This window comes from Mytilus trossulus, chromosome 8 (assembly GCF_036588685.1).
Source record: "Mytilus trossulus isolate FHL-02 chromosome 8, PNRI_Mtr1.1.1.hap1, whole genome shotgun sequence".
NCBI lineage: Eukaryota > Metazoa > Mollusca > Bivalvia > Mytilida > Mytilidae > Mytilus > Mytilus trossulus.
In genome coordinates this window covers 8,127,067-8,153,874 of record NC_086380.1, presented here as the reverse complement: position 1 = coordinate 8,153,874, position 26,808 = coordinate 8,127,067, and the positions used below count along the sequence as shown (strand labels likewise).

General features: G+C 32.6%; 1 protein-coding gene across 1 annotated transcript in view; it reads right to left on the bottom strand.

Moving 5' to 3' along the window:
• The window catches only part of LOC134681564 (uncharacterized), a 65,468-nt gene extending 47,638 nt beyond the window's left edge, over positions 1-17,830 (bottom strand). Inside the window, exons 1-12 of the mRNA XM_063541210.1 lie at positions 17,711-17,830; positions 14,853-14,982; positions 14,367-14,478; positions 13,500-13,538; positions 12,445-12,516; positions 11,335-11,414; positions 7,687-7,914; positions 6,978-7,188; positions 6,493-6,531; positions 5,409-5,509; positions 1,287-1,514; positions 567-788 (exon numbers count right to left, since the gene is read on the bottom strand). Of these exons, the coding sequence (XP_063397280.1) occupies positions 567-788; positions 1,287-1,514; positions 5,409-5,509; positions 6,493-6,531; positions 6,978-7,188; positions 7,687-7,914; positions 11,335-11,414; positions 12,445-12,516; positions 13,500-13,538; positions 14,367-14,478; positions 14,853-14,939 (1,419 nt within the window). The 5' untranslated portion in view covers positions 14,940-14,982; positions 17,711-17,830. The remainder of the gene's footprint in view (positions 1-566; positions 789-1,286; positions 1,515-5,408; positions 5,510-6,492; positions 6,532-6,977; positions 7,189-7,686; positions 7,915-11,334; positions 11,415-12,444; positions 12,517-13,499; positions 13,539-14,366; positions 14,479-14,852; positions 14,983-17,710) is intronic.
• Positions 17,831-26,808: the final 8,978 nt, after the last annotated feature.

Genomic DNA, 26,808 nt, shown 5'->3' with positions numbered 1-26,808 from the left:
AATGGACTGTAAAGGGCAATAACTCCTAAAGGGGCCAACTGACCATTTTGGTCCAGTTGGCTTATTTGTAAATCTTACTTTGCTGAACATTTTTGCAGTTTACAGTTTATCTCTATCTATAATTATATTCCAAAATAATAACCAAAAACAGCAAAATTTCTTTAAAATTACCAATTCAGGGGCAGCAACCCAACAACCAGTTGTCCAATTCATCTGAAAATTTCAGGGCAGATAGATCTTGACCTGATTGACAAGTTTAACAATGTCAGTCAGATTTGCTCTAAATGCTTTGGTTTTTGAGTTTAAAGCCAAAAACTACATTTTACCCCTATGTTCTATTTTTAACAATGGCGGCCATCTTGGTTTGTTGGCCAGGTCACCGGACACAATTTTTTAAACTAGATACCCTAATGATGATTGTGGCCAAGTTTGATTTTATTTGGCCCAGTAGTTTCAGAGGAGAAGATTTTTGTAAAAGATAACGACGACAGACGACGATGGACGCCAAGTGATGAGAAAAGCTCACTTGGCCCTTTGGGCCAGGTGAGCTAAAAAAGTACACTTACTTTGATAGTACCGCTGTCTCCCCCATACACAACAAATCTAACATCACTGACTGATGAGGTAGGATGATCCCTAGCAAACTCCTGCACACTACTAAACATCTCCCTGGCAACAATATCTCGAGGGAAACCAAGACTTCCTGTCCCTAGAGCAGGAAAGGCAATGGATGTATAACCATTACTATTCACTGTTGTCAAACAATTCTTCATAAAGGTCTGTAAAATCTAAAAAAAAGATTAAAAACTTTAATATATTTAGTTCCCTCAAGGAAAAAGGAGTGTAATGATTTCCTTTATGAACTAAACAATAATGAGATATAATTCGTAGACTACTGCTTTCTTATAATGTAAAATTTAGAACAAAAGCTCAACCAAAAATTGAACTTATTAGTGTAACTGAATTATATGAAACTCATTTGAACAGATACATTTTATTTCATGTTTTTTTTTTTTTTTTTAAGTTTATAGATATTTCAAGTAAAATAATAATGTGGTACCTAAAGGTATTTCAGATATGTATCCTTCAAGTTACTGTGTTCTTTAGTTATGACTTATATCTTTCAAGTCACGCTGATAACTTTTCAGGCATTGTGACATCGCTAATTATGTCTGCACAGGTCTCAAAGCCAAGTAACAAGAATAACAGATGCAACAACTAAAGCAATATAGGCAAAGGGAAGGACAATAATTATCCTAAGAGCTCCTGTTCATTATGACACTTACTGTTAGAGCTCCTGCATCCTTCCACTGTGGGAGTGCTCCATGGAAGATAACATCACACTTTAAACTCCCACCAGATGTCACTGCCACATCCCCAATATTAACCCCATCAGGGTATTTCTGGTTACATTCCTTCTGTAACTGTGGTCCTCCAACACATAAAAGGGACTGGGAAACAGCACCATAGTTAAGCTGCAGATTAGTAGAAGTTGTGTTGACTATAACATTTGCCTGTAAAAGAATTGTGCCTGTTATTTTGCTATAAAAATTTCATAAGTCAAACACTATTTTAACAAGATATGCCAATGTCTCACTCGCGCTATCATATTCTATGTTCAGTGGACATTGAAAGTGGAGTAAAAATTCTAATTTGGCATTAACGTTAGAGAGATCATATCATAAGGCACATGTGTACTAAGTTCCAAGTTGATTAGACTTCAACTTCTTCAAAAACTACCTTGACCAAAAACTTTTACCTGAAGCGGGACAGACAGGCAGATGTACAAACGAACAGACAGAAGAATGGACGCACAGACTAGAAAACATTATGCCCCTCTACTATTCTAGGTGGGGCATAAAAATAAGCATAATGCTGCAAATTCAGAAATTATTAATGTATTTATTATTGTAATATTTTAGGAATTCACAAAAAATGCAAGTTTAACAATTGTGATGTAAGGAAAAACTTCATATAAGACCACATATCAGAATGTGAAGAAGATTTTCAACTAAGCTACTCATGTAAAATGTTGTAAGTGTTCTATACACAGGAAATTGTTCATTGATGAATCTGAAAACACACCAAAACAATACAGCTCACTTATATAAACCCTGAAAGTAAATTTTAGAAATCATTACGATGCAGTTCCTGAGAAAGATGCCACGACAAATATTCAACTTTAGCTCAGTGTAACATGTCAGATTGATGATGGATTTTACTGTTGGTGTTTAATATCATTTTCAGAAATATTGCCTAGATCCCTTTTGACACAATCAGTAACAAACCATGAAATTTTCTGTATTTTTGAAAAGTTTTCAGTAATCATTCATAAACGTGCACTTACCAATAAAAATTACTGACGAGTGGTTGCAAGGTGATGTGCACTAAAATTTGTCGTTTAAAATGTTGTCTGTAGTATTTATTCCATTAATTAATTGTTCAGATGTTCTCGACTCGTACATTTTCGTTTTGTTAAAGAGAAGTAGAGAAAGGGGGAAAGCTTCTCATAAAATGCAAGTTTGCCTCTTCGGAAGTCAGTTAGTTACTCGACAATAGGTTGATAACTCCCGAGAAACCGGAAGCATTACATTGGCGTTTTCTAAATACTGGACCAGGACGGAAAAGTAATGATAAAAATCTGTGTTTTACAAAATTGAACGGCGATGATTGGTAATCCGTAACCATTCGACTTTGACTGTAATAGCGTAGTTTTTATAGAAAAATCGGAGAAACTACGCAAAAATCGTAATGGTTGGCATCTATGCTAGATCATATCAATCAGTTTTTATTGGTTGATGAAGTTAGTGTTTGGAGAGAATCCTAAAACAGTAACATGAGTGTAACAAATTGTTATCATTGGTTTTTATTCCTATGTCAGAAGAGATTTCAGATACATTATATGGTGTTTCAGAAAGTGTCTTGGTCTAAAATGACCTAGAAAACTGATTTCAGAAAGTGTGTTGGTCTAAAATGACCTTGAAAACCAATACAAATTGCTTTGAAAATTCACATCACACCTGCTAAATATATTTTTTAAAAAGATGTCTCTAAAAGACACAAATTGCCCAGCTACATTTGTAACAAAAGGGATTAGAACAAGAATGTGTCCATAGTACACGGATGCCCCACTCGCACTATTATTTTACATGTTCACTGGACCGTGAAATTGGGGTCAATATTTTAATTTGGCATTAAAATTAGAAAGATCATATCATAGGGAACATGTGTACTAAGTTTCAAGTTGATTGGAATTCAACTTCATCAAAAACTACCTCGACCAAAAACTTTAACCTGAGGCGAGACGAATGAACGGAGGCACAGACCAGAAAACATAATGCCCCTCTACTATCGTAGGTGGGGCATAAAAATATATATTACTGCTATTTTCATGCCTTTTTGAAAGTCCACACCCCTATTCAAATATGTTTAATATCTTCAAAATTTAGTGGAGAGGTATCAAACATATACTCTATCTGTAACTTATTTTAGTAGACTCCTTTTATGTATTCAATGAAAAATGGTCTCAAAGAAGTTGTATTAAATAACAAAGGGTCAATGTATTTATGTATTTATTAAGAAATTGCTTTGAAGTACATCTTTCCTTCATAACAAAACAGTAAAATCATATGATAATGTGACGGACAACAGTAAGTTAACCTAACCATCATAAAGTCATTTTCAATCATTAGAAAAGTTGCTGAATTCAGCCTTTTCTTCATACGACAACATGTGTAAAATCTATCTTTTCAATAAAGAAAAACAGATTTTACAATCATATGGTTTTGACGACGGATGGAAAGGAATTATCGTCATATGATGCGCATTATCTAATCATCAGGAAAGATGTGGATACGATGTGAATTGGGAAGGATGACAGACGGTAAAAATCAACAACAAAATGTGAGTTCAATAATTGCGATTTTAGGAAAATTATACAAATGGCCCAGCTCAAAAGTCCAAAGTCCATTTTTTAGGCAAAAAAACAGAATAGCAGAACCAAACATAAACTCTATCTGTAACTCATCATAGTAGACTCCAATACTTAATTAAATACCTGTATAAACTTTTAGCTATAAATAGGGGCTTTATTTTTATGTTTTCAATGGAAACCTGTCAAGTTCACAATGAGCCAATGTATTTAATTAGAAATTGCATTAAAAGTACATCTTTCCTTCATAACAAAACAGTTAAATCATATGATAATGTGACGGACAATAGTAACCTAACCATCATAAAGTCATTTTCAATCATTAGAAAAGTTGCTGAAATCAGCCCTTTCTTCATACGACGACATGTGTAAAATCTATCTTTTCAATAAGAAAAACAGATTTTACAATCATATGGTTTTGACGACAGATGGAAAGGAGTTTATCGTCATATGATGAGAATTATCTAATCATCAGGAAAGATGTGGATACAAAGTCAACTGAGAGGATGACAGTCTGTAAATTGTGTAAATGCATATCTAGGGAATATTTATAAGAGGTGGTATGATTGTCTAGAATAATATAAACAACTACAAGTCATTGTACAACTTTCAATGTGTTTTTTATTCATGTTGTATAAAGTTTTTACAATAGTCTTGTTTCAATGAAACACATATTTAAATTGAATGATTGAACACTTGGTTTCTTAATGTCCATTAGCAAGTATTACATGTATTACATGCATTCAACATGTTCAAGAGAAGAACAAGAAAAGTGATAAATTATGTGTAGGTCTAATTAAGAAACTATAAGAACAAAGTAGAAACAAAATTTACTTTTGGAAAGCTAAGGTGGCAGGCAAACAAATAATTGGAATACTATATATGTTACATGTAGCTTCATGTCCAGTGGCAAATATTTCATGCATACTAAACAAATAGAGTACCTTTTTCATACTAACTTTAAATTTAAAGTGGGGCATAATACATGTAAATACCATTTGAGGCTTTAGAGATACAACTGCAATAGAAACTAGATGTGTTTGAAGGACAGGAATGCGCCATCTTGCAAATAAAGCTTGAAGCCATTTTTAGGAGCGGAAGTCCAAAGCTTGTAAAATCAATGGAGTAGAACCAAAATGTAAACTTGATCTGTTTCTCATCATTGTAGACTCACACACTAAATATCAGCTCAAGAAGAGAAAGCTTGTAGGCAAAAGTCTGTATTATTGTTTTTTGCACCAAATTTCCTAATTCAAAAGCTTGTAATTTTGACAAAAAACAGTCAAGCCACCCATAAGTGAATTCAATCTGTAACCTTCTAATGCAATGGCATTATAGGATCATATCTGAGCTTTGTTTAGACAGTCAGGAGGAAAAACAGTTTTCACTAACTATAAACAAGTTTTGCATGTTTTGTTTGGAGTCAATGGCATGACTTTCAGCATAGTAATTTCTTAATTATCAGAAGCACATGTACATCATGCCCATTAGAATGCAGTATCATACCTTTATCATCTTCTGAGGTATCTAAGACTTCTTTTGTTGACTGTTTCTTTTTACAGCAGCACTCTTTTGACTCTAAACAACAAAGAAATACTTATACATGTAATTACATGAGAAATATATTTTGAAATAGGCATTAGGCCATAAAAAAGAATAGGTTTGTTTGCCCAAACACTACAGACCAAGAAAAAAGCTGCCTTCTCAAATTCTTTTATTGTCCTGATTTGAAGAAGGTTTTTTTTAATCAGATAGACATGAAGACTAATAAACACCTGATACTTCAATTTCTCTTTTTGAAAAAAAAAAGAAAATTCCTACCTACCTACCCACTGTCTCAACCTTTGGGTAGGGTTTGGGCAAACCAATTTTATTTTAATTGTGGCCTTATTAGTTAACACATTTGTTTTATATAATACTAATTTTACTTCCTTCTATCATAGATCTAATCAATATTTGATAGTGTGTGCTTATCTTATACCAAAAATACACAGGTTTCAAAGACTTGAACATGAACATATCTCTAACAAAAAGATACAAAACATCCTATACTGCATTTTTCAGCCAAACATTGCAGTACACCTTTAAGTCTTCTAAAAGTTTGCTAAGTAACTATATAAATTCTTGGTAAAAAAATTACACCATATGTTTTAATAAATTGTGACATACAGTACCATTCAAGAGGACCAAATCTCCCACACCCTACACCAAGGAAAATGTCGGAGTCACTCCGAAAAACTCCGATAATCCTCCCATGAACATATCTTTACCAAAAAGATACAAAACATCCTATACTGCATTTTTCAGCCAAACATTGCAGTACACCTTTAAGTCTTCTAAAAGTTTGCTAAGAACCTGTATAAATTCTTGGTAAACAATTTACACCATATGTTTATAAATTGTGACATAAATTCATGACAATTTTTTTATTCTTTCAAACTTTAAAAGATTATAGTTATAACATGCAATCTGACATGTCTGACAGATCAACTATATTTGTATCATGAAATTATATCAAATAGTCTTCAAGGTCAAGAGTGCATTATTTACTTATATCTTACTTGAATGTTCTGATTCAGATTCTTCTTGTCTTTTCTTGGCTGAAAAATAAAATAAAACTTTGGTAGGTATTTAAAGGATCTAGAAAACTAAGTTTAACAGCATGAACAAGTGATACTGCATGCTACTGCTCACTGATGATTCACCCACCTAAATATTTCGCCTAACAGGAAGTTGTTGAGTGATGCATCACACAGTATAGCTGACTTATTAAACCCCAGAACTAAATTTCAGAAATCCTTGAATTGTAGCTCCTACAGAAAGGTAAGACAAAAAATATTCATGGGATAGATGGTTGGACTGATAGGCAGACCGAGGTAAAATCAGTATACCCAAAATTTTTAAAGGATTCTTTGGTAGCAGCATTGAGTATCAAAGAAAATAAATGTATTTATTAGCTGTATTTTCTGAAGAGCATCAGTTAATGAGCTGAAATATGGCATGCTCTTTCAGTAAACCCCTTTCTATGAATAAAGGGTGATAGTACCGCTGTCTCCCCCATACACAACAAATCTAACATCACTGACTGATGAGGTAGGATGATCCCTAGCAAACTCCTGCACACTACTAAACATCTCCCTGGCAACAATATCTCGAGGGAAACCAAGACTTCCTGTCCCTAGAGCAGGAAAGGCAATGGATGTATAACCATTACTATTCACTGTTGTCAAACAATTCTTCATAAAGGTCTGTAAAATCTAAAAAAAAGATTAAAAACTTTAATATATTTAGTTCCCTCAAGGAAAAAGGAGTGTAATGATTTCCTTTATGAACTAAACAATAATGAGATATAATTCGTAGACTACTGCTTTCTTATAATGTAAAATTTAGAACAAAAGCTCAACCAAAAATTGAACTTATTAGTGTAACTGAATTATATGAAACTCATTTGAACAGATACATTTTATTTCATGTTTTTTTTTTTTTTTTTAAGTTTATAGATATTTCAAGTAAAATAATAATGTGGTACCTAAAGGTATTTCAGATATGTATCCTTCAAGTTACTGTGTTCTTTAGTTATGACTTATATCTTTCAAGTCACGCTGATAACTTTTCAGGCATTGTGACATCGCTAATTATGTCTGCACAGGTCTCAAAGCCAAGTAACAAGAATAACAGATGCAACAACTAAAGCAATATAGGCAAAGGGAAGGACAATAATTATCCTAAGAGCTCCTGTTCATTATGACACTTACTGTTAGAGCTCCTGCATCCTTCCACTGTGGGAGTGCTCCATGGAAGATAACATCACACTTTAAACTCCCACCAGATGTCACTGCCACATCCCCAATATTAACCCCATCAGGGTATTTCTGGTTACATTCCTTCTGTAACTGTGGTCCTCCAACACATAAAAGGGACTGGGAAACAGCACCATAGTTAAGCTGCAGATTAGTAGAAGTTGTGTTGACTATAACATTTGCCTGTAAAAGAATTGTGCCTGTTATTTTGCTATAAAAATTTCATAAGTCAAACACTATTTTAACAAGATATGCCAATGTCTCACTCGCGCTATCATATTCTATGTTCAGTGGACATTGAAAGTGGAGTAAAAATTCTAATTTGGCATTAACGTTAGAGAGATCATATCATAAGGCACATGTGTACTAAGTTCCAAGTTGATTAGACTTCAACTTCTTCAAAAACTACCTTGACCAAAAACTTTTACCTGAAGCGGGACAGACAGGCAGATGTACAAACGAACAGACAGAAGAATGGACGCACAGACTAGAAAACATTATGCCCCTCTACTATTCTAGGTGGGGCATAAAAATAAGCATAATGCTGCAAATTCAGAAATTATTAATGTATTTATTATTGTAATATTTTAGGAATTCACAAAAAATGCAAGTTTAACAATTGTGATGTAAGGAAAAACTTCATATAAGACCACATATCAGAATGTGAAGAAGATTTTCAACTAAGCTACTCATGTAAAATGTTGTAAGTGTTCTATACACAGGAAATTGTTCATTGATGAATCTGAAAACACACCAAAACAATACAGCTCACTTATATAAACCCTGAAAGTAAATTTTAGAAATCATTACGATGCAGTTCCTGAGAAAGATGCCACGACAAATATTCAACTTTAGCTCAGTGTAACATGTCAGATTGATGATGGATTTTACTGTTGGTGTTTAATATCATTTTCAGAAATATTGCCTAGATCCCTTTTGACACAATCAGTAACAAACCATGAAATTTTCTGTATTTTTGAAAAGTTTTCAGTAATCATTCATAAACGTGCACTTACCAATAAAAATTACTGACGAGTGGTTGCAAGGTGATGTGCACTAAAATTTGTCGTTTAAAATGTTGTCTGTAGTATTTATTCCATTAATTAATTGTTCAGATGTTCTCGACTCGTACATTTTCGTTTTGTTAAAGAGAAGTAGAGAAAGGGGGAAAGCTTCTCATAAAATGCAAGTTTGCCTCTTCGGAAGTCAGTTAGTTACTCGACAATAGGTTGATAACTCCCGAGAAACCGGAAGCATTACATTGGCGTTTTCTAAATACTGGACCAGGACGGAAAAGTAATGATAAAAATCTGTGTTTTACAAAATTGAACGGCGATGATTGGTAATCCGTAACCATTCGACTTTGACTGTAATAGCGTAGTTTTTATAGAAAAATCGGAGAAACTACGCAAAAATCGTAATGGTTGGCATCTATGCTAGATCATATCAATCAGTTTTTATTGGTTGATGAAGTTAGTGTTTGGAGAGAATCCTAAAACAGTAACATGAGTGTAACAAATTGTTATCATTGGTTTTTATTCCTATGTCAGAAGAGATTTCAGATACATTATATGGTGTTTCAGAAAGTGTCTTGGTCTAAAATGACCTAGAAAACTGATTTCAGAAAGTGTGTTGGTCTAAAATGACCTTGAAAACCAATACAAATTGCTTTGAAAATTCACATCACACCTGCTAAATATATTTTTTAAAAAGATGTCTCTAAAAGACACAAATTGCCCAGCTACATTTGTAACAAAAGGGATTAGAACAAGAATGTGTCCATAGTACACGGATGCCCCACTCGCACTATTATTTTACATGTTCACTGGACCGTGAAATTGGGGTCAATATTTTAATTTGGCATTAAAATTAGAAAGATCATATCATAGGGAACATGTGTACTAAGTTTCAAGTTGATTGGAATTCAACTTCATCAAAAACTACCTCGACCAAAAACTTTAACCTGAGGCGAGACGAATGAACGGAGGCACAGACCAGAAAACATAATGCCCCTCTACTATCGTAGGTGGGGCATAAAAATATATATTACTGCTATTTTCATGCCTTTTTGAAAGTCCACACCCCTATTCAAATATGTTTAATATCTTCAAAATTTAGTGGAGAGGTATCAAACATATACTCTATCTGTAACTTATTTTAGTAGACTCCTTTTATGTATTCAATGAAAAATGGTCTCAAAGAAGTTGTATTAAATAACAAAGGGTCAATGTATTTATGTATTTATTAAGAAATTGCTTTGAAGTACATCTTTCCTTCATAACAAAACAGTAAAATCATATGATAATGTGACGGACAACAGTAAGTTAACCTAACCATCATAAAGTCATTTTCAATCATTAGAAAAGTTGCTGAATTCAGCCTTTTCTTCATACGACAACATGTGTAAAATCTATCTTTTCAATAAAGAAAAACAGATTTTACAATCATATGGTTTTGACGACGGATGGAAAGGAATTATCGTCATATGATGCGCATTATCTAATCATCAGGAAAGATGTGGATACGATGTGAATTGGGAAGGATGACAGACGGTAAAAATCAACAACAAAATGTGAGTTCAATAATTGCGATTTTAGGAAAATTATACAAATGGCCCAGCTCAAAAGTCCAAAGTCCATTTTTTAGGCAAAAAAACAGAATAGCAGAACCAAACATAAACTCTATCTGTAACTCATCATAGTAGACTCCAATACTTAATTAAATACCTGTATAAACTTTTAGCTATAAATAGGGGCTTTATTTTTATGTTTTCAATGGAAACCTGTCAAGTTCACAATGAGCCAATGTATTTAATTAGAAATTGCATTAAAAGTACATCTTTCCTTCATAACAAAACAGTTAAATCATATGATAATGTGACGGACAATAGTAACCTAACCATCATAAAGTCATTTTCAATCATTAGAAAAGTTGCTGAAATCAGCCCTTTCTTCATACGACGACATGTGTAAAATCTATCTTTTCAATAAGAAAAACAGATTTTACAATCATATGGTTTTGACGACAGATGGAAAGGAGTTTATCGTCATATGATGAGAATTATCTAATCATCAGGAAAGATGTGGATACAAAGTCAACTGAGAGGATGACAGTCTGTAAATTGTGTAAATGCATATCTAGGGAATATTTATAAGAGGTGGTATGATTGTCTAGAATAATATAAACAACTACAAGTCATTGTACAACTTTCAATGTGTTTTTTATTCATGTTGTATAAAGTTTTTACAATAGTCTTGTTTCAATGAAACACATATTTAAATTGAATGATTGAACACTTGGTTTCTTAATGTCCATTAGCAAGTATTACATGTATTACATGCATTCAACATGTTCAAGAGAAGAACAAGAAAAGTGATAAATTATGTGTAGGTCTAATTAAGAAACTATAAGAACAAAGTAGAAACAAAATTTACTTTTGGAAAGCTAAGGTGGCAGGCAAACAAATAATTGGAATACTATATATGTTACATGTAGCTTCATGTCCAGTGGCAAATATTTCATGCATACTAAACAAATAGAGTACCTTTTTCATACTAACTTTAAATTTAGGACTAAAATCTGTCAAATCAACATAAAGGTTACCTGTTGATGAGCTATTTGTCCCCTCACAACATTGACAGAAATATTGGAATCTGGTATAATCAAATTAGTGCTAAAATTAACTGAAACAAAAAAAATAGGAAAATAATTAATGAATTATCTCTACTAGTCTTGACTAAGTTTTCAAATGATGTTTGATTGTAAGTTGACAGTCATATAATAATATTATAAACATACATATGATATTGTCTTTAAGATATTTGTTTTTCTTTGTTATTACAATATTCAGTTAACAGGTATTTTCGTGCATTTAGTTATAAAGATACAAGTGCTTTTTTGTCCTGGTATCTATGATGAGTTTATTTGATACATAAAGAACAAGAATGTGTCTGTAGTACATGAATACCCCACTCACAATATCATTTTCTATGTACAATGAACCGTGAAATTTGGGCCAAAAACTCTAATTTGGTATTGAAATTAGAAAGATCATATCACAGGGAACATGTGTACTAAGTTTTATGCTATTTGGACTTCAAATTCATCAAATAGTATAGTGACCAAAAACTTCAACCAAAAACTTCAACCTAAAGGAGGATAGACATACTAACGACTAAGTGGGGCATAATACATGTAAATACCATTTGAGGCTTTAGAGATACAACTGCAATAGAAACTAGATGTGTTTGAAGGACAGGAATGCGCCATCTTGCAAATAAAGCTTGAAGCCATTTTTAGGAGCGGAAGTCCAAAGCTTGTAAAATCAATGGAGTAGAACCAAAATGTAAACTTGATCTGTTTCTCATCATTGTAGACTCACACACTAAATATCAGCTCAAGAAGAGAAAGCTTGTAGGCAAAAGTCTGTATTATTGTTTTTTGCACCAAATTTCCTAATTCAAAAGCTTGTAATTTTGACAAAAAACAGTCAAGCCACCCATAAGTGAATTCAATCTGTAACCTTCTAATGCAATGGCATTATAGGATCATATCTGAGCTTTGTTTAGACAGTCAGGAGGAAAAACAGTTTTCACTAACTATAAACAAGTTTTGCATGTTTTGTTTGGAGTCAATGGCATGACTTTCAGCATAGTAATTTCTTAATTATCAGAAGCACATGTACATCATGCCCATTAGAATGCAGTATCATACCTTTATCATCTTCTGAGGTATCTAAGACTTCTTTTGTTGACTGTTTCTTTTTACAGCAGCACTCTTTTGACTCTAAACAACAAAGAAATACTTATACATGTAATTACATGAGAAATATATTTTGAAATAGGCATTAGGCCATAAAAAAGAATAGGTTTGTTTGCCCAAACACTACAGACCAAGAAAAAAGCTGCCTTCTCAAATTCTTTTATTGTCCTGATTTGAAGAAGGTTTTTTTTAATCAGATAGACATGAAGACTAATAAACACCTGATACTTCAATTTCTCTTTTTGAAAAAAAAAAGAAAATTCCTACCTACCTACCCACTGTCTCAACCTTTGGGTAGGGTTTGGGCAAACCAATTTTATTTTAATTGTGGCCTTATTAGTTAACACATTTGTTTTATATAATACTAATTTTACTTCCTTCTATCATAGATCTAATCAATATTTGATAGTGTGTGCTTATCTTATACCAAAAATACACAGGTTTCAAAGACTTGAACATGAACATATCTCTAACAAAAAGATACAAAACATCCTATACTGCATTTTTCAGCCAAACATTGCAGTACACCTTTAAGTCTTCTAAAAGTTTGCTAAGTAACTATATAAATTCTTGGTAAAAAAATTACACCATATGTTTTAATAAATTGTGACATACAGTACCATTCAAGAGGACCAAATCTCCCACACCCTACACCAAGGAAAATGTCGGAGTCACTCCGAAAAACTCCGATAATCCTCCCATGAACATATCTTTACCAAAAAGATACAAAACATCCTATACTGCATTTTTCAGCCAAACATTGCAGTACACCTTTAAGTCTTCTAAAAGTTTGCTAAGAACCTGTATAAATTCTTGGTAAACAATTTACACCATATGTTTATAAATTGTGACATAAATTCATGACAATTTTTTTATTCTTTCAAACTTTAAAAGATTATAGTTATAACATGCAATCTGACATGTCTGACAGATCAACTATATTTGTATCATGAAATTATATCAAATAGTCTTCAAGGTCAAGAGTGCATTATTTACTTATATCTTACTTGAATGTTCTGATTCAGATTCTTCTTGTCTTTTCTTGGCTGAAAAATAAAATAAAACTTTGGTAGGTATTTAAAGGATCTAGAAAACTAAGTTTAACAGCATGAACAAGTGATACTGCATGCTACTGCTCACTGATGATTCACCCACCTAAATATTTCGCCTAACAGGAAGTTGTTGAGTGATGCATCACACAGTATAGCTGACTTATTAAACCCCAGAACTAAATTTCAGAAATCCTTGAATTGTAGCTCCTACAGAAAGGTAAGACAAAAAATATTCATGGGATAGATGGTTGGACTGATAGGCAGACCGAGGTAAAATCAGTATACCCAAAATTTTTAAAGGATTCTTTGGTAGCAGCATTGAGTATCAAAGAAAATAAATGTATTTATTAGCTGTATTTTCTGAAGAGCATCAGTTAATGAGCTGAAATATGGCATGCTCTTTCAGTAAACCCCTTTCTATGAATAAAGGGTGATGTGAGGGAATATTTCAATGAACAGCAAACCAATATGACTTTGAAAATAAAGAGATTGTGTTTGACATGTTGGAGGACACAAAAGCCCTTTAACTTTTCAATTTACGAAGTTTAAAAAGGGCATAACTCTAACAATGTTGATGTACAATCCAAATTTTATCTCTGTCTGCAAGAATTGGTTCTTATTTAGTATAGTGTATGAGTTTTATAAAAATTTACACAAGGAAAGCTTAAGTAGAGTACATAAATGAAAATGGGACAGATTGAGGTAAAAGCAGTCAAGGGTAACACCTAATGCCCCCTATATCTATGACAGGTACATAAAATTAAAATTTACAATTTGTATTTAAGATTTTGTTTTACTTATGTCTGTGTATGTAATACTTACCATATTCAGCAGTCTGCCAAGCTAAAGCAGAACACAATAATGCCAAACTTTTACCACTTCCTGTAGGACTCTCCAGTAAACAATTTTGTCCTTTCTCACAACCTTGAATGACCTACAATCACAAGAAAAAAAATGAAATATTGTGAGTAAAAGTTGCATTCAAAACAACATATAAATTAGTGTTGTCATGTTCAAATTTACAATCAAAATTCTTAAGGTTGGATTTCTGTTAATATTGACAATGCAATTTCCAACAGGAACTCCTTTTACGGCTAAAACTGTACCACTTTTACTATGAAGTTTTGAACAAAATCTTATCCTAGAATTGAAAGTTCATATGCGCTACACTTTTTTTCAAAGGTCAAAATATAGGGCTGTGCGGCAAATTTTCAACGTTTATATGCCATGAACTTCTCAGAGTTTAAACTAACACTAATTTTCTTAACTACCCCTACCTTGAACGAAAGGTGTTGCAGACTGACTTACCTTGTCCATAAAACTAAACTGGGAAGGGTAGGGTTTACATGGGAAAATCACCTCCACCCCTCGTATGGTGCGTCTCTCTTCTGTCATCTTGCACAAATTTTACCCACTCATATCCTAAATATTGAAAAACCTACAAAAATACAAGAATGTAATACAAAAGCAGGCCTGTTTAAAAATTTGCTAAAATTAATCAAGGCATATTTTTAAAAAAAAATAATGGATTTAATAGACTTAACAAAAAATAATAATCCATTGGCCCCGAGACAGAAGATAAAATAGAACACAGATGTTTTTTTTTTCTTTTTTAATTTAGAATGTTAACGTGTTTTTCTCAGAAGATGTTATTTAAAACAATTCAAAATCCTTCTAAAAAACCCATAGGAATAAATTATTGATTTACATAATGGGAGAATCCTGAACAATTTTTAGAAACATCACCTTTCAAAGCTGTTCTGTCTGTTATCATCACAGACACATTGAAGTGTAATGCAGGTTTTATCACAATTGTTTAGAGATATTTGAGCATCTATTAGCATTTAGCATTTTGAGCTTTGACAAGTACTCTTTTTGACATGTAATTGTGTACCACTTCCTGTGCTGCGTTTTGTGAAAATGTAAATTACATCTGATGTACAGTAGTTGTCATCTGTTTATGTTGTTCGTATGTGTTTCTCGTTTTATATAGATTTCCCGTTTGAAAGGTTTAACACATTTACACAAGTAATTTTTGGGACCCTTTATAGCTTGCTGTTTCGGTGAGCCAATGCTCTGTGTTGAAGGCCATACCTTGACCTATAATGGTTTTACTTTTATTTATTGTTATTTGGATGTAGATCTGTCTCATTTGCACTCATACCACATCTTCCTACATGTATATCTACTCAATTAAGGTACTTGTACAAATGTATATATGTAATCTAATAAATTTGGTGGATATTCACTAAGTCTACATCAGTTCTGACTTTAATATTTGTTAGTCGAAATGGTCAGGAATAGACTGTGAAACAAAAATAAAATGTAGTAGATTTAAATTCAATTAGATATAACCCAGATAGAACAGAAACAGCCAAGACCATCAATATGGGTCTTTTCAACGCATCCTGAATATAACAAATAACACACACAGGCCAAAGGGGTGAGCTTCAGCTGACACCCCAAACAAAATGTACTCATATCATAACAAGAGGCTGTCACAACGACAGCAAACCGGATTTATTAACATTTATTTGTGTCCTGGCAATATCACAAGAACCATTACTGATGATTGGTGAAATAAAAAATTGTCATTATTGAACTTGACCTCTATTTTGTCATCAGTAACAACATTTTAAAATTTGAAAAGCTTTGGTTGAATGGTTCATGAGAAAATGCACGGACACGACTGGTAACACCATTTTTCAATCTTTCAAGAACCATCACTCCTGAACGGTATAAGTCAAAATCGTCATTATTTAACTTGACCTCCATTTAGTCATCAGTAACAACATATTAAAATTTGGGAAGCTTTGGTAGAACAGTTCATGCGTAAATGCACGGACTTGACTGGAAACGTCATTTTACGATCTTTCAAGAACCATAACTACTAAACAGTAAAAGTCAAAATCATCATTTTTTGAACTTGACCTTCATTTAGTTGTCAGTATTAACATATTAAAATTTTAATAGCTTTGGTTGGAACGGTTCATGAGATAATGCACGGACAACATTTGATTGCCGCCCGCCTGACCAACCGGCTGCTGAGCATCCCCAAATCAATAACCGACATTTTTGTCACAAAAAAACGGTTAAAAATTGAGTTGAGAACATGACGCCGTATCCAATCAAGATCGTGACTGGACTTATGCCAAATTATAGCTAATCAGTCTTCACACAATTCCTACACCTACGGCATTTTGTTGTAAAATTGACTTTGGGCTTGTCATATTCTACTATACAGGCCATTTTCAAAACATGTAGTGAACTCAAAAGTTAAGCGTGAAAGGAGTAGTAATCATAAATAATATGCTATGTTTACAAATCCGACACAAAAAAAATCAGCTGATTAGTATTAATTTGTACCGGTCTCACTAATTAGCGACAACAAGAATTTAAGCGACAACAAGCGTCAACAAGCGACAAAAAGAATTATTTTAGCGACAACAAGCGACAAGAAACTATTTAGCGACAAGAAGACATATTTTTTTAATTAAAATTAATTATTGCAATAAATATTAAATGAATATGCAAAAGAAAATAATTTTAGCGACAAGAATGTTAAAATTCAGTATTGATAGAAAAAAATGAAACATTATGTTACATAATATTTTATCATCTATTATGTATAACAGCCAGGATAAAGTTTAATTATTGTATTATGAGATTACTTTTCCTTGTGTTTTAGAACATATTATTTATATTATAATTTGTTTTTTAAAACTCTTTTCTTGCAATATATATTAAAAAGAAGCTCAATCTCTTTCTTATTCACACATGTTTAATTTCTTCATATACCAATATACTAATATAAACTTCACAATTCCTTTCTTCCTCACAAATGTTTCATTTCTTCGTCAATCTATATAATCAGAGACATATCTGATATAATAAAACATTTAATTTAATAAGACATATCTGCTCGTATATTTAAAAAAAACCCACATTAAATACAAATTTCTTTATATCTAATAAAAAAAAATGTTTTCTTGTCGCTAAATAGTCTTCTTGTCGCTTGTTGTCGCTAAAATAATTCTTGTTGTCGCTTCTTGACGCTTGTTGTCGCTAATCAGTGAGACCCATTTGTACGGCGTAGTCTTGTGGATAAGATTGGTAAAAACTTCATATAAAGTTGAGCTTGCGACGAAATTTACTTTGCCTCTTACAATGATAATGATATAGCTACAAGGCGTAGCATTACTTAAACTGGAGTTTTTAGAGGGAAATTTCGCAGACTTTTCAGAAGTGCGCCATTTTTTGTAGTAGTGACTTCCGGTTGATTTGATTGGTCATTGAGAAACAGAAAGTAGAAAAGACCAACAAGATAAAAACAAACAATAATGTACATAAATTTGGGTAACACTAACTAGAAACTAATGTTTTGACAGATAGCGTAATATAAATGCATTTACAGATTGACTTCAAATTAAGAAAAAAAGCAAATATAGAGAAAAGAGCCATAAAATGTTATTTGATCCCTGACCTATTATATCAAAGTACTGAAGTACTGGACATCGGATGACAGTGACTGACTGCGCTTTCGAGATAGTCACCCACAAACACATTTTTCGGTACCTGGGCAGAGATATTAATGATATTTACTTTTATATTTCTATTTATATTGTGGGTAAAATTATGGAAAAAAGTCTTTCGGCAATTTATAATAGAGCACATAAAACAACATATTCTCTAAATAAACTGAAAAAAACTCTGACATGATACGGCTTTGTCGGACCATTTGAAGGGATCTATAATTATTAGAAGTGATTGATAAGTGGACAGAGTCACGGGATCAATGTTTAGACAGAGACTGCATATATACCAACTTTATTGTAGCTTTTGATAAGGTACAATATCCCATACCCAACTATATCAGTCCTATTCAGGACCGATAACTCTGTCAGTAGATACTATCGGGTATACAATAATGTTAAAACCAGACCAATCGTATTATACGTCACTGTTGGAATGTATACAATAACTCTTTTTTTTACACAATTTAAACTTTATATCGATTCAATGCCTGGATTTAGCTTTAAAATCTTGAATTAAAAAATAAAAAAAACAATAAAATCATATTCAATGGTCGAAATTCATTTAAATTAAAATTTTAATCGGAATATATCTTTGAAATAATTATAGAAACATATAAATATTTGAATGCCTTTTAAGCAAAAAATATTTTTAAAGAAATTTTCATAATATTCATATTTTCTTAAGTTTATTATGAAACATACTTCTTCTGATTTGACACGGGAAGGAGAAGATATTTATTTGTACATTTATGAAAACTTTTGTATATCACAAAATTTAAACTCTGGTAATACATGTATACACACTGACAGGATGTGAAATGTCACCAGGTGGTTGCTTTTGGTTTGCACGTCTACCTGTATATTATGATGTAACATTATAACCCAAGTTAGATTTCACCTGTTCGGTCAAGGAATGAAATTTTAAAGGTATAGAATATTTTTCCTTTATAATTGGACATTTTTTTTCTCTTAGCATGTTAGGATGAAAACATTTTTTTTTTGTTCTAAAAGGAATGTATAAATTTATTTCTAAAGAAAGATAAAATATACAGAAAACTTGAAAAACACCTTTTAAAAAAGAAGAGATTTTTTTTTATAGATACAGTAAACTATGTTCTGGTAACAGTATCACCTGGATGAATATCTGTCAAAATAAATGTTCCCGTGTCACACTTAAAATATTTCTTTTTTATAAAGAAATTTTGAAATCAATGATATCGAAATATTACATATAAGGAAAATAACAGAAACACCAGAAATTCTTTATGAATAATTAGATATAATCTAGGAAAGTCATACTATAGAAATCATTGAATTGATGCAACATTTCCATATGATACATCAGCCGCCATTTTGAAAAATCTCGGAAAATTCCCTTTTTAAAATCGATGTTTGACCGAATTTGCCCTGAAATTAAACTGTTTAAAGTAGTATTCATCGCCAGATATATGTTTGAATGTACTTACTCGATTTGCAAAGTTAGTTTTTTATTTACAGAATTCTTTCAATTATTGTAAAAGTGGACATGGGTATCGGTAATTTAGCATTGAGTCAACGGAGAAATGACGAGAAAAAGTGCATGTTTTACGATTCCGATTTGACCGAATTAAATCAAAAATTAAACTGTTAGGACCAACATTGTTTAATAGAAATATGTCTGAATATCAAGAATTGATTTGCAAAAGTAAAAAAACGGGTAAGGTTTAAGAGAAAATTAAACTTTATTGAAGCATATATGCATTTTATATGGGAAAATATAATACAAAATGGCGACTATTATACGTCACAAAAGTCACGTGATGTCCAACTTAGTGGGCGGCACAGATTGATTGACTAAAATAATAATTTTGGTATAAAGGAGCATATAGTAGGATAAAGTCACACGCTTTTCAGAGCGGAACAGACAACAATTTGGTATGGTGAACGGTGCAGCATCAGACTTGGCGAATGTTACACCAGGGATACCCCAAAGATCCAAATGGCTACTCAAATTTAACCCTGAAAAATGTAAATACATGAAAATATGTAAGATATAAAAAAAAGCACTGACCCGGCTCTCCGGCAACTAATTACATTCTTCTAAATCAAATGTCTCGTAGAAGTAGAAGATGAATTTCATTTCACTTTAAAATGTACAAAACTGAATATAATTAGAGACCGACTGTTTTCCAAAATTAGTGAAATAGAGTCCCTCTTTTTTCAGTATGACTAATGAAGCACGATTTAAATTTGTGTATACATGTATTGAGACTGATATAATTAGACTGTGATTATTGTTAAATTTATAAGCGACATGTACATTTCTAGAATGCTCTATTAAGCACTAAATAACTTTGTGGTACCACCTCCGCATATAATGATTATAAATTTGGTTTGATATATGTATGTTTGTGTATAACAAATTTGTATTGTCTTGGTATCAATCCTGTAATTTTGGATTTTAAACCAATAAAAATTACTTGCTTACAATAGCAAGGGTTAAAGAGAAAAACGATATTAGAGTCCTAATTGACTCAGAACTAACCAGCTTTGAAAATCACATAAGCGAAAAAGTATAAGGCCAACTCAATAATTTCATCAGAAGAACTTTTAAATACTTGGATGTTGAGACATTCGTTCCATTGTATAATACCATAGTCAGAACTCATTTGGACTATGCTATTTCAGTCTGGTCTCTATAAAAGAAAACTAATATATTGACAAAATAGAAGGAGTCAAAAGAAGGGTTATACAAAGCTACTGCTAGTACCTGGTCTCAAAGACATGAGCTTTACAGAGAGACATACCTACACTATCATCTATAGGAGAGATTGAAACCTTCGAAACTATCAATGGCTACTTTGTTAAGGAGGTAAGCTCCTTATTTTAATTGGCAGATGATTCACAACATAGAAACAGTAGTAGAAAAATAACAAAGTTATGCATCAAAGATTTCAATCTAATATCAGCACTCATTCTATATAAGAATTGTTAAAATCTAGAACAAACTACCAGATAAAATCACTATATAAAGCCCAATTCATCCATTAGCGATTCTGTACTGGAAATCAACTATAAGTACTATAAGACAATAACAATCAAACCCAAGGAGTAAACAAAGACTCACGAAAACCAAATGACATTTACCGTGATCAGCATTATAAATAATAATTGAGAAACAACACGAACTCCACTAAAAACCGGGAGTGAAATCGGGTGCTCCGGAGGGTAAGCATTTCCTGCGCACCGTATAAGGCACCCATTAAACGCTTAAAAAAGGTACAAAACAACACAATATTAACAAACAAGAAAATAAATGTAACTACAGTATCTATGAATATCTCGGTTATATATTTACAACAGAGACTCACGCCATAGAGGCGGCTTCAAATAGTATAATTTGCGATATGAACTGGTACAATTCTAAAATGTCAAAGTTGACGATGTTACAACAATGACTGCATGGAAATACATTCCCAATGAACAGCACTGACCAATCTAAGCTGGTATTATATTTAAAATTTTAAAACAGTAGATTAATTATAATAGAGGCTGCGTATTTGAGCGTCCCAAATAAATAGCAGTTTGATAATAATTTTAAAAAATTGAGCTTCCGCGTGTTTTTTTTTTATCATGTGATACTTGGCCGTTTTATAGTGATTATTCGATTACCAGAAAAAATATTTTTGGGATTATCAGTTATCTGGGACTGTATATCTGATTATTTGATCATCTTGTATAAAAAAAAAACAACTATATAATGATTATTATTCGATCATATTGGCAAAAACTTTGCGAAAAATTATTACTCAGATACCCCAATGAGGGGGCCTCAGTTTTGACAAAGATTAAGTAATAGGACGTGGCTGCGTACTTGTACATCCCAAATGAATATAACCCTGCGATATTAACTTGTATAATTCAAGAAATTTATAGATGACAAAGTCACAGAAATAGCAATACAGACTGAGTAGTACTATTTATATGTAATCATAACCCAATTAAAAAGAAATGTGCGATTTAACAAAAAAAAACCTGTTTCATTCTTATCATTTGGTGCCAAAGTTTCTAGTGTTCATATTCAAAATATTTACCGAGTGAATCCGTATCCTTCCTAGACCAAGTAGTGTTGTGGTCTATGATTGTAATGGTCAGTCGATTGAGAGGAAGGTGTGGCTTGCGTTCATAGTCGCTTCGATGGCCTCATAATCGCTTCGGTGGCCGTCATCCGTTTGTAAAGTGGCTGTTCTAACTCTCCAACATACTGTTTGCCAAGTTTACATTGTTTATCCGATGTCCCCCAAAATATAACTTTTCTGACTCGCCAATATACTGTTTACAACATTGACACAGCTCTAAAATTCTTAAATTATTTCATTCTCTTTAGCTTTGAAAGCTGTGTTTATTTTTGAATATCAAATGATGAAATGTGAGACTTTTGAGACATTTCAATCTAGTGTTTTTGGTTCTGATGTATATATTACGTATAATTTAATAACATCGCAATACATAATCTAATATTTCCGAATCTGTTTGATACTGAAAAACTAGCAATTCTGCTAAATCCTTCAAATATAAACCAATTGAGAAAAAAACCCAATTAGTCTTCCTGTGTGTATTTGGAGTCGAGGACAGGAGATTCTTAGTTATTTTAAATTTGCTTGTATGATGTACTCAAATCATTTTCTTTTTGTTGTTATTTGTATATAGATTATCATTTTACTTATATGACAATAAAAAAATATTATAATTGCGTCTTTCATATCTTAGAAATGCCTGAAAAATCTCAAAGAGCAGCTGGGGATTGGAAACTCTTTTTCATTTGTTACGGTTATATTGAGTATAGATAAGAAGACGTGGAAGGATTGTCAATGAGACAACTTTTCACTGGAGGCCAAATGACACAGAAATTAACAACTCTAAGTCATTGTACGACCTTCACCAATGAGAAAAGCACATACTGCATAGACAGCTAAAAAGAGAACCCGAAATCACAAACTTTAAACAATCAAAACGTCAAAACTAATTTATGTACAAAATAATGAGGGAAAAAACAAGTAGGTAAAAAAGCAAAACACGACAACCACTGTTGTACATGATCCTGACTTGGTACAGACACATACAGTAAAGTTTAACTTCATTTTCGGCCGCAAATGATTACAAATTTATTTTAAATTTCATGCTCATTCATTTCTACTAGTTATATTGTTTACACGCCTATACCATGGGTGGTTAAACTACGACATGCTTATTAAAATTCCGTTAAAAATTGGTTCCAACAGGTTTTTGCTGCAACCATTTCATAAAAACTTCATTTCCCCCATATCGGAAATTGTTTCCTACGAACTTATTACTTGGAACGAACTTTTTGAAGAGTATTTTTTTAAAATGAAGTACATCTATTAGGTTTATTGATTTGATATATTAACATTCCACTCAGGCACCATCAAACACTAGATATTGACTCTGTCAGTAAGCAAAACATACAAAAGAAAGTAGAAATACAACTTTCTTATTTATAACAATCTTAAAATCTAACAAGGAACAAATATTCCAGCCTGACGCCTATACATATAAAGGTATTAAGATTGAAACTAGGAGAATGTATAAGAGCCTCTTTTCCTTATAGACTTTGATGGGGAAAGTTTACTTCAATTACGCATAAATCCATAATATTTTGGCAGTAAAGAGGGTATTAACTGAGGCACGAGCCACGTTTGTTTGTTCAGTTCTTAAGATGTCTGAAGCTTGTCTCGTCAAGCTCTCATCGACCCTTTTACGCCTTCTCAAGGACCCTCTTGAGGATCATGTAAGTGAGAAAAGGGCGTTATGTGTACACATATTGTCAGTTACATTCCCATTAAATTCTTGTGTAAAACGCAGTCTATTTACAGTGCATACTTAGACACTAGTATTGATTTATACTCAATTCAAACTTGCATTTGATGCATTTTATTACCACATTTTTCAATTTTTATGTTTAGATAGATTGTATCCTTGAGTGTCATTTTTATAGCATGCAACGGAAAGATCATACATTTAATATAGAAATTACATGGTTTCACTTGAGTATTGCAGTAGCCAAATGCATCACTTAGCCTTATCTGCAGTGTTTTGGGTATTGTATAAAGAGGTTATATATAGCAATGCGAATTTGAACTAAACGTCGAAGCAGAAAAACGTACACTGCACACAATCCAGACAACAACAAAAAGATAAATATTAGTAAGAGTGATTTTTTCTGCTTGAAGACTGAGTGGAAACATCGTCAATTGATGACTTGCAAATATCTCGTATCAATTTTAATGGCATTTTTGTTGTTAGTAACTTTGGGGTATTTTGAGTTCAGGACATACCTTTGATATTCTTATTTCTTACCACCCTCTTTTTAGAGTCCGGGTGATTTAGGCCATTGTCAATTACCGCCTTTAACCCATTACTTCTAAGTTTATGTCTACTAATTTAATTTATTATGTCGTTTGGTTGCTATCTCATTGATGTATATCCCATATCTATTCTAATTAAAGCATGATGTATAAGGCAACATACGTGGCACGTGAAAACCAGATATGCTACCTTGCAAATCCTGTCCTTTCACTAGATACTAGCTGCGGGTGGCACGGATAGGCTGGCATGCATATTCTTTCCTGCAACCACGACAATACCAACCGCGGATGGTACGGATAAGCTAGCGTTTAAATTCTGTCCTGCAACCAACATACCAGCCGGGTGGTACGGTTAGTCTAATGTGCACATCCTGTGCTGCAAACACGGGAATACCAACCGGGTGGTACGGTTAGGCTAGCGTGCATATTCTGTTCTGCAACCACGGGAATACCAGCCGGGTGGTACGGATCGGCTAGCGTGCATATTATGTCCTGCAAAAAAAACGGAAATACCAGCCGATGGTAAGGATAAGCTATAGCGTGCATATTCTGTCCTGCAATCACGGGAATACCAGCCGGGTGGTACGAATAGGCTAACATGCATATTCTGTCCTGCAACTACGAGAATACCAGCCAGGTGGTACGGATAGACTAGCGTGCATATCCTGTCCTGCAACCAAGCATATACCGACTGGACAGTACGGATAGGCTAGCGTGCATATTCTGTCCTCCAAACACGGGAATACCAGCGGATGTTACGGATTAGCTGGAGTGCATATTATGTCCTGCAACCACGGGAATACTAGCCGGGTGGTACCGGTGCGTATAGGGTTCTAATAATACACATTAACAAGAAATAAAATAAAAGGGAATAAATGAAAATAAATAAAGATAGTGTGTTGTGGTCGTTTGATTAAGGAAATGTCAATTATTTTCAATTCCAGTTGTCTCGCTTTTGACAGGTTTGATAACCACTAGATATTACAACGGCATTCTCGTCTGCTTTGATAACCACTAGATACTCGAGACTAGATATTATAACGGCATTCTCATCTGCTTTGAAAACTAATGTTTTGACTAGATATTGTTGTGGCATTTTCCTCTTAAGTGTGTATTATCTTAAATTGATCTTTCGACACGTAGATTCCAATTACCCGAAAATTACCAGTCGTGAGTTATCAAATTCTGAGATAGCACAGTTTTATTTAATTTTAACAACAAAGTTGCTTGCTATATCAGCTATTTACTTCAAAGTGTTGTGAGAAGAGTTGAAGTAAGTTATGCTTTCAAGTTCAAAAAAAAGGGGGGAGGGGGTAATGACTGCAGAATTTTCGTTTAGAACTATGCATCTGTTTGTTTTTATCAAATTTACGACAGTATACGTGCATTTTTCTGCTGTTCCAAATTTTAAGCTGAAATACTAATATAGAGGGTAAGGAATAATTTGAAAATGCAATTATTGTTATTTTGATTTTCATACTTATTTTGTACAGCTTGTCAATTTTTTGTTATCATAATTCTGCAGTAAATGGGTTTGACGTGTATCAATAGTTGAAAGATCTCAGTTGTGAAAGTTACTGCGTACAAATCACAAAACTTGCATTTTCTGTCAAATTCATTCATGAAATTGTGTATCTCTGTAATCTCGCGACCTTGTCACGTGCCAAATCAAATTGTTCACAATGTTACATTTTATCTAAATTTTAATTCACTGAAACGTTTTATGTATTCTTTTTGATAATTTCAAAATTAAATCATTCAATTTCATGGACATTGAATCCCTAAAGATTGAATAAGTTTCTGTCTGCATGACACGTTCAAGATATTATCTTTGATTCATTCACAAAATCAAGTTAAAAGCACTTCTTGCTCTCAATTAAACATATTAAATAAAAAAAAGTATATAAATTTAATTTCATATTACTAAAATTTATATTCTACAGCATCGTATCTACATAAAAAAACTTCTAAAACAGACTTGTTAAAATGTTGAATAGAGTTTTTTCTACTTAAAAAATCTAATTCATTATTTTTTTTCCGACTTTCGATATTATGAAAATTTCTATTCTTCCAATAAGCTATTTGTTTGCATTAAATTGTTTTGATGCAACATTTCTGGGATTTGGAATAGTGAAAAATACTGAAACATATACAAGTGCTGTTTGATACAAACTATTCTTGTTTTCTTTCTTTTTTTGTAATTATTATCAGCAATTGGGTCTAAAAAAACAAATGAAGCTTTTACAAACTCATTATTTCTTTTAAAGTAAACAAAATCCTAACTAATATATATTCAAACGATTTAGGTACAACACATTTTTTTTTATATACTTTTTATAACAGTTGTTGAATCAATACCAAACT